The following is a 9,609-nucleotide window of genomic DNA, read 5'->3' as shown; positions in this document are numbered from 1 at the left end:
TCTTACATCTTATATAATTCCTCTAGAGTTTATTGCCCAAATTAAAGCTTCATGGGAAGCTGATTCTCAGATTCAACAGCTGATCTCTGACATACAGCAAGATGCTACTACACATTCATCTTTCAGATGGAGTAATGGAGAGTTGGGGAGGTTTGGAAGGCTGGTGGTGGGGAATGATATACATTTGAAGGCTAAGATCTTGTCTATTTTGCATGATTCTGCATTGGCTGGACACTCGGGCACACTTGCTACTTATAAGAGAATTTCTGCCCTCCTCTATTGGCCTAAGATGGTGAAGGATGTGAGGGAGTTTGTACGGATGTGTGTCACTTGCCAGAGATACAAGCCAGGAAATTCTTCACCTGCAGGGTTATTACAGCCTCTTCCCACACCTACAACTATATTTACTAACCTCACCATGGATTTCATTGAGGCACTACCAGTCTCACAAGGCAAGGATACTATATTGGTAGTGGTGGACAGGTTGAGCAAGCATGCTGATAAGGCTAATTTCATGCATCGGTAATGTGCAAAAAAATGTTATAAATTGCTGGGTCTAACACGTTTCCTAAGCCAGGTGTGTGAAGAAAATCGCTAGATCAAGGAAGTAAGGAAGGAGATGGTCTAGCGAAAGAAAAGGACGAAATGAGCAGGATTTATAAGGAAAATTGGCGTGACGGGGGAGTCTACAGCTGAGGGCAACAAAGTCATTATCAATACCTCGCTGGACCCACTAAAGCGCCTATAAATAGAGAGGAGCATGCATCGTGATAGAGGAGTTTTTTCACTCTTCTTAGCTCATATATTTTACACACACTTGGGAAACATTCTGGGGGATAATCGTGATAGGGGGGGTACTTTCTAGAGATCTCGAGTTTGGTAACACCGTCCCAGTGAGGGCGAAGATACATTTGTTTTAATTTTGGCTGTTTTTGCTAGTTTCCACCGTCGAACTTCACTTTTGGGAGTCGACTTTGATGTTGATGATGTTTAACTGTTTATCGCTCATGGATCTGAGTTTAGCTGTTTAATTTCAAGTTACTTTTGCTTAGATCTCTCTACTGTTAGCGTAATTCTTAAATTGCTATGTCGATCTCTGTTTATTTCGTTATTGAGGTGTTTGATGTGGAATTGGGTGACAGATCTGTGGTTGATTGAGTGTTCGGAGCTTAAATTTGTAAATCTGACGTGATGGAGAATTTCTTCTGTTTGGAGTCCGTGTCGGGCGCTTGGATCCGGAGTGGATTTAGCGTCTGAAGTTGGTTTTGGCGTGTGAAAGAAACAGTAGTGAATAGACTTGTTTTATTTCCTTGTTTTCTATTTCCCTTCGTCTAGGTATGCAGATCTGTAAGTTCTTCGTTATTTATGCATAGATTTGATTCCAAGTTAGTAGCTCTGTTTTTGATTTGCTTATGTGTTTTTCTCAAGAAGTTTTATGCGAATTTGGTTGTAGAAGACGATGTCACTGTCAGTTAGTACGAGAGTTAGTTATTCTGCCACTTTCCAGTCGTACTCTGCTTTTTCTTAGATGTGGTCCCATCGTAAAATTATTTCCTAGGTCTAGCTGTTAGGTTGAGTTTCTTTCTAATATTCCCAAGTCAAGTTAATTTTAATTTTTCCTCAAACCAAGAAAATGCGTGGCAGCAGCCAACACCAAAAATACTCCCAAATCCTTGATTACGATTCTTACGCATCCTTCTCTGTGGGATCGATCCCTACTTCCCTATACTAGGTTTAGTAAAGTGGTTGAGGGTTTTTGAAGCGGGAAAGTACTTGTGTGTCCGACGACCGGGATTCCACGCAACCTACGAGTTCCTAGACCAAGTGATCTAGTGGACTTGCTGGATCTGGGGAACCTGCCTTATTTGAATTTCGCAAACACTGCACACACACCACACTTGTACTGTCACACCCAGAGATAAGCAGCTTCAATGGCGTGGTGGATGAGTTGGATCATCTCGTCTTCGGGCTTCCTCTGGCCATAACTGGATGAAATGTGAAACTCAACTGCTTTCAAATTTCTCCGGTGACTAAACCTCACAGAAGCCGACGGCTTCACGAAATTCGCTCCAACACTAATCTCAACAGCACTCAACATCGATTTCGCCACCGCAACGCACTCGTTCTCCTTATTACACATCGAATCGTCGGCGCCGCTGACAATCTCTTGCGCCGAATATTCACTCACGCCTCCGATTCCGCCTGAATCAAGCTTATCAGACTTTGATCCTCTCTCCACACCTTCGAATTTGTACTCCGCCGCCAGACTCATCGGAAATTCGGTTTCACCGATCTCGATAGGCAGTTGCTGCACAGTCTATACGGCGTTCAGATTCTACCTAGGGTTTCAATTTTCATCTTCTTCTCGATTTTCTGTATTTTCTGATCTCCAATTCTCTCTCTGATGGAGGAATACAATCATGAGATGAACGGAGCTCGAATTTGAGGTGTAATTTTGCGCAAGGAGATTCCTCAGTGTATGGAAGGAACACAGATGAGAGAGAGATCGAGAAGCAGAGAGCAAGAGATGAGAGTTGCTGAATTTTAATTACCATAAAATTACCATTATACCATTTCATAATAAATTAATCTAAAAATATTTTTCGTGTGGCAAAATCTAGACCATGAGCGGCTGTCTCATTTCTCAATTACCCTAAAAAAAATCTCAATTGACCGTGGATCTCTTATAGAAAAACAAAATTTAATGATAGTTAGAGAAATTTACGAAGTAAATTAAAATTCTTAAATTTGTGCCAGCAATGGAGTGCAGAAGATAAATTTTCAGCCCCAAATTTAATCTCAACAGTTTACATATATGGAGATTTGCTGCGCTTCAAGGCAATTGTCGCCGATTAATCTCCGATTTGATCAAACCTTTACTTTCCGGCCGGCAACAGTAAGATGCGACCTCTTCCCTGATGCAAAAGCATTTCCGGAAATATCAACGGCCGATCAAGTGTTCATTCTTGGAATGGGTTTCGTCGGAAAATTCTTCGCTGCAGATTTGAAGAAAAAAGGATGGTAGAATACGAGATTGTTCACCTGTAGTTTAATTAAATTCAGCTAACGCTATCTGTTTATGGTGAAGGGTAGTGAGAGGGAGCTGCAGCAGCACTGGGAAGAAGAAACAACTCGAAGATTTGGGATATTCAGCTTATGCATTCGATGCAAATCACCCACAGTATGTGTTTCCTTATTGGGGATCTGATGTTTCTTGTGTATTTTTGGGACATCCATTTAATTCATTTACATTCCGATGGAGCATCATATAGTACTCACTGCCACTTTCTGATTCAAATTGGAGTAATACTATAATTTAAACCTCATACAAAACTGTCTAGAAATAGTAGGTTTCTTGGTGATATGCATTATTTCTACTTGATCTCTAACAGGATGCTTTACTGAATTATAGTATACACTTTTTCAAGTTGGGACTTCATTTTCAGTTTTATAGTACCATTTTTTGAGTAAACTTCTTTTTTCCTAGTTAATTGGTGAATTTCTTTTCGTTATGCTTATGCCCTTTGCAGGGATGAGGTCCTAGAGGTTGTGAAAAACCATACGCATCTCGTTATATCTATTCCGCCACTTAAGGGTGTTGGTGATCCGGTACTCTAGTTCTTAGAATGTGTCTTTGTAGAAGTTCATTTGAAACCCGTTTATGTGGATGGTGATGTCTTCCAGCTTCTTATTTGTACTATAATTGGCAGATTCTTTGTCATGGAGGACTATTAGAGAGGGCCCTGAAGGGTGGTAGACTCAGGTGGCTTGTCTACTTGTCCTCAACTAGTATGTTTGTCTAACCAATTTTATATGTGCAATATGCTTTTACTGAAGAAAAAACCTTGTTCTTCATGTTATGTTTGAATGCACGTGGAATTGGTGTAAAGTGGAAAGGTGGAGTTTGCAATCCTAGAAAATTTGGTCTTAGAAAATAAATGTTATGAATTTGTATATTGAGATAAATTCAAAGCAATACTAGTACTAAATTACTAATATTAGTTAAAAGATGGCTCTCATGATTGTAGTTGTTCTAGTCTCTCCTCATGTTTCATTCTAACTCAAACTAGAGAACCATTCCTCGTTGCTTTATTCACCATATCAATATCTGATTGGATCTTCCAATTGAGAAAAGCTTATTTTTTGGTGGCATTTGTTTACTAGAACCTTCATTCTCTTTGGATAAGTTTAGTTTTCATCATTTGGTTCCTACATTTCATAGTAATATCATGCATATTCTTTGCGATCTCAATACTTTTTTATCTGATGCATAGGTGTATATGGAGACTCGGGTGGTGCATGGGTAGATGAAGAGTAAGCATTTGTATAAACTTATTTGAATGGTGTCTGTGAACCTGAAATCCTCATTAGAAGCATACATCATACCCTGGCAGTTATCCAGTGAAACCAGAAAGTGAACTTGCCCGAGCAAGATTAGCTGCTGAGGAACAATGGCTATGTTTCGGTCAGAATCTTGGTATTGCAGCACATGTGTTTCGTCTCGGAGGTATATATGGCCCTGGTAGAAGGTGAGCGTGAGAAATTAAGATAAGTTGCCTCAGTTTACTCCAATTGTTGATTTCTGTTCGATTTGATAAGAAGAATGTACCTTGATGCGCATTTACAAGGCATGAAATTAACAGTTTCAACATCTCTATGTTTATAGTGCTGTTGATACTATACTTAAGCAAGGGCCGATGTCAAAGGGTCAGAAAGCAAGATTATTAAAGGACTACACATCTCGCGTGCATGTTGCTGACGTATGCCAAGCACTGCATGCCAGTATTTTGCATCCATCTCCCGGGTAAATTATGAATATCCTGTTCTTTAGTTAGAGTCAGTTAGGAGATCATAGTATGAGTTGCATGAATAGAGATTGTGTTCTTTTATTGTTAGCATCAAGATCGTGATATGTGCTTTTTTTTGTCTCTAAATTTCAACTGAAACCCAAAGTTAACAAGTTGAAGCTAGATGTATTTTTAGTATAACCTCATAATGATATACCATTTTATCGTTTACTGCACTTCAGGAAGATATATAACATTGTGGATGATGATCCTGCCCCACGAGAGGAGGTATTTGAGTTTGCTCGAAAGTTGGTTGAAGAAAAACTTCCAGGTCGTGTTTATGCTGAGAGAGGAGACCAGGTACTTGTCTCAGAGAAACCTTCCAAGTCGACAAAGCGAGTCTCAAATGCTCGTATGAAGAAAGAACTGGGAGTTAACTTGCATTATCCTAGTTACAGGTCTGGACTAGGATGCATCATGGAGAACATGGCGCCAATGTCGTGAATATGTAGGAGTTAACTTACATTATCCTAGTTACAGGTCTGGACTAGGATGCATCATGGAGAACATGGCGCCAATGTCGTGAATATGTACCCAAACATATAGTTTAGGACCAGAAGCTAACATGCTTAATGTGTAGGACAATTTTTTTTTTGAGCAATTGTGCGGACCAACTTACGACTTTACGCTTCATTTTGTATTGTTGACATGCCTGATGTCCCTCTATATGGAGTATTAGTACCACTTTAAATTAGTGTTACGGTAAGTTATATACTTCCTCCGTCCACACAAAATAGAGTAATTTGTATATGACACGAGTTTTAATGTAGAATTGGTAAAGTTAGAGAGAAGAAAAAAAAAGTAAGAGGGAGGAGAAAAAGTATGTGACAAGTAGTGTTAGTGGAATGATGTGTAGGGTTATATTATTTGTAGAAAATTTTTCATAAATGAACGTGCTCTATTTTTTGTGGATGGCAAAAATGGTAATTGTGCTGTATTTTTTTGTGGACGGAGTGAGTAAATTTTTGAATCACTTTGTTGCAATTATGAATTAATGTATATTCAGTTACTTTTATTCTTCTCTATTTTGTTTTATGAATATTTCAAAAGCAACTGTTATTGTTATTATTATTATTATTATTATTATTATTATTATTATTATTATTATTATTATTATTATTATTATTATTAATTGTCTGAATTTTTTTTGTATGTTTATAATGAATAAATTTGGGTATCTGAATCCTAAAGGGAAATAGTAGTAGCTTTAATTCGTTTGTAAGATAATATTCCTCCCCCATCGTTAGTATATCTGATAAGTTTGTATTATCATTTATCCAGCTAAATTAATCAGAATTGGCAATACCATAGATAGATGCATATTAATCGAAAAGATAGTAGTAGGTCCCATTTATTAACTAAAAAAGGAAAAGAATGAAGAGAGGTTCACATTGAAGGCCCCCACCACCACCACCACCGGCAAAGGCTCCATCACAATTGTCAACTTCCGAAAAGGCCACCAATCCATCATATCATCATCTTTCTTCCCCACAAAACACATCTACATCTACCAAAGCTAGCCACATTCAAATTAACAAACAAAATAAATAAATAAACCCACCACAACTGGGCCACCACCCATCAAATTTCACGTTGCATCAAAAAACCCCTACAACTTTGATTTACGTAGAAATCGAGACTGGTACGGTGGTACCAACCACATATCCTTCTCAAATTTATTTCCTTCATTTTTAATCGTTAATATCTTTTTCTACTCTAAATAGCCGTGTGAAGATAATTTATTCTTGACTCTAATTAAATGCTGCCGGAGACAACGACATCGAATGCTGTTTCTAAATGGAGTAGGAGTATTTCAATTTGGTGCTAACTTTTGTGTTCAATTATGTAGACGTGCATAAGCTAAGAACGTTATGTTTGAATTACAACATCTTCACACAGTACCATTTATATATATAGGATTTTAATCAAAACAAGTATCCCGTTAAATCAAGAAATACAGACCGCGTTAAGACCATTAGAGTTAACATTCATCATCTTCAACTCCTGCGTATTTTCCATCTTCTTCAACCGATCTCCCATTAATATTCCAGTTTACTTCTTTTTATGAAGATTTCTTATATTCAATCAATTAGTTTTCTGATTATTCGGTGTTGTTAATATTGTTGCACACCCCGTCGACATTTCTTTCATCGGTAATTTTGTTCTTACCATTTCATAATTAACTTTCCTAGTCATTTATCATTGTTAAATCTATAAATTCACTTTCTTAATTTCCTCTGATTATGTTTCATGATTTTGTATCTTACATTTGTGGTTTTTTTTTTCCCATAGATTTCTGCATCTTATCTCCATAAATGGAAACTGTAACGCATTCTACTTCGCTTGGTGACAATTAATCATCCTCTGATGATGTAGTAGAGTCCCCTCAAGAATGGAGAAGACTTTGAAGCTTAAGAGCAAGTCCTTGCGTCAATGCAAGAAATGTCAGGAGTGGGGTCACCGCGGTTCAAAGAAATGCGACAAATTCAAAGAGAAAGTAAAACGGCGGTTAGAAGAATTTCTGAAGTTTGATACCACGTATTCTCTTTTTTACTTCAGTTTGTTTGATACGAACATTTCGATCAGATTTGTATGACGTATTCTGGTACTCCTTAGTGTTATATAATGTCCCGAATGTTGGTTTATTATGACACAAATTAACCATAATGTGCTATGACCCAAATATTCGTTTATTATGACCCAAAGATTCGTTTAGTATGACCCAAAGAATGGATAATGTTTGGGTTATTGTTTGTGTATTCTTGGGCCATATTAATATTGGATTTTTTTAATATGTCAAAAACATGAGAATAATCGTGTGTTTTACTTCAGTTTGTTTGATACGAATGAAGAGTGGTTTAGAAGCTAATAATGGTTAGCGAAAGAGCGTTCTTAAATTAATGAAGAAAACCCTTGGTCCAGGAAATCCGCTAGACACTGTGTCTAGGAACTCAGAGAACCTTGAGCTACCTGTCGTTGGGCACACAATCACTACCTTAACTCCCCCTTCAAAACCCTCAACCCGCTTTAGCTAAGAAAACTAGTGCATGGAAGTAGAGATCGAATCCACAGAGATGAATGCGTAAGTAAACATGTTCAAAGACTCGGGAACTATTTTTTTTAGGCTGCTGCCACGCAATTTTTGGGGTTGAGCTTTAATTCCTAGACTTGGTAATTGAAATATTCTACTCTAACAGCTAGATCTAGGCAGAGACATAAAGCATGCATATTAATCGAAATAGATCGAGACAATTGCTAGATCGAACGAACAGTTTCCTAAATTAACCTAGACTTGGGAAAGAAACTAGACGTGGGGACCATTTTCTGAAAAGGTAGAGTACGATTGAAAAGCTGCAAAATAACTAACTAAAGGACTAACTAACAGCGACATCATCTTCTCCAATATTAATCACGAAACAACCAGTTAAAACAGAGCAAGAACGAAGATCGAAGCAAAGTAAACGAAATTAAACCGATAGAAATTAAGAACAGTTAAAACTAAAGCAGATCTACAACTACTAGACGAGGCAAAACGAGAATGCAGAACTTAAACAACTAAATGAAACGAGAACAAGCAGATCCAACCACGGGACGCTTAATCCACTTCGGATCCAAGTCATCCATAACAACCAAACATCATTTCCACCTCCGATCCTCACAAGTCTACGTAGATTCAACCGATCACAAACAATTTCTTACAAAACAACTCCAAACTCAGATCATCCAACAATAATCAGCAAATCAAACCCAAAACAACACGATAAGATAAACGAAACAAACGCAGTGATATCCATTGCAAAATACGAAGTATCCAACGATAGTAACAACACAAGGCCGAACCTCGAACAACGAGGACTCGGCGAGTACCAAAAGTAGACAGAAAAAATAAAAGACAATTGTTTCTTCGCCTCCTTAGAGACGGTGTTGCACCACAAACTTCCGATGAAATGAGAACCCCCCTAAGATTTCCCCCAAGTGTGTGAGTGTGTAGAGAAAAAAATTGGAAAACTAAGCTTAGGAGCTGAAAGTGATGATGATTCATGTTGATTGCGTGCTCCTTTTTATAATGGATAAAGCTTCTAGACTGTTCTTGTAATGCCCATTTTGTCCTTCAATTCAATGCTCTTTTGTCTAGCGCTCTCCTTTGTCTAGCTTATTTTTCCTGCCGGCTTCCTCCACCAGGCGATCTCTGTCTTCTTCCTGGGGGGCGATTTTCTCTACACACCTGGCTCAAAAAGGTTTATTAGACCTGAGAAATCACAGAATTTATCCCTATAACCAATGCATGAAATTAGCCTTATCAACGAAAATTTCGATCAGGTTTGTATGACGCATTCTGGTACTCTTAGTGTTATATAATGATCCGAATATTGGTTTATTATGACACAAATTAACCAAAACAAGTCTATGACCCAAATATTCATTTATTATGACCCAATGTATGAAGTAATTTTCATCATATGGTATTTCGACTACAAGAAACAAGAGGAAAGCATTGCAAACATTGCGACATATAATCGTGTATTTAACTTCAGTTTGTTTGATACGAACATTTCGATCAGATTTGCATGATGCATTCTGGTACTCCTTAGTGTTATATAATGACCAGAATGTTGGTTTATTATGACACAAATTAACCATACGATGCTATGACCCAAATATTCATTTATTATGACCCAAATATTCTAACACGCATAGAGTATGACATAAAAAGAGCTTGTATGACACTAGTATTCATATATAAATTTAAGAAACAATAACA

The 9,609-nt window shown here is 37.6% G+C and overlaps 1 protein-coding gene across 5 annotated transcripts; it reads left to right on the top strand.

Moving 5' to 3' along the window:
- Positions 1-2,734: 2,734 nt before the first annotated feature.
- On the top strand, positions 2,735-5,541 carry LOC125186624 (protein YeeZ). 5 transcript variants are annotated; one of them, XM_048083031.1, is made up of 9 exons: positions 2,735-3,021; positions 3,089-3,181; positions 3,531-3,609; positions 3,711-3,789; positions 4,275-4,314; positions 4,395-4,529; positions 4,667-4,804; positions 5,030-5,147; positions 5,240-5,541. In XM_048083031.1, the coding sequence occupies exons 1-9, from the start codon at positions 2,816-2,818 to the stop codon at positions 5,297-5,299; spliced, it is 948 nt and encodes a 315-aa protein (XP_047938988.1). In that variant the 5' UTR covers positions 2,735-2,815; the 3' UTR covers positions 5,300-5,541. The 5 variants fall into 5 exon arrangements, with proteins under 5 accessions (XP_047938988.1, XP_047938989.1, XP_047938985.1 ...); XM_048083032.1 differs by having other exon boundaries at positions 2,736-3,021; positions 5,246-5,541; XM_048083028.1 differs by having other exon boundaries at positions 2,736-3,021; positions 5,030-5,229; positions 5,312-5,541.
- The last annotated feature ends 4,068 nt before the right edge of the window (positions 5,542-9,609 follow it).

The sequence above is a fragment of the Salvia hispanica genome, chromosome 5 (assembly GCF_023119035.1).
Source record: "Salvia hispanica cultivar TCC Black 2014 chromosome 5, UniMelb_Shisp_WGS_1.0, whole genome shotgun sequence".
Lineage (NCBI taxonomy): Eukaryota > Viridiplantae > Streptophyta > Magnoliopsida > Lamiales > Lamiaceae > Salvia > Salvia hispanica.
Note: the sequence above shows the minus strand (reverse complement) of the source record. Positions and strands in the feature narration are given on the sequence as shown.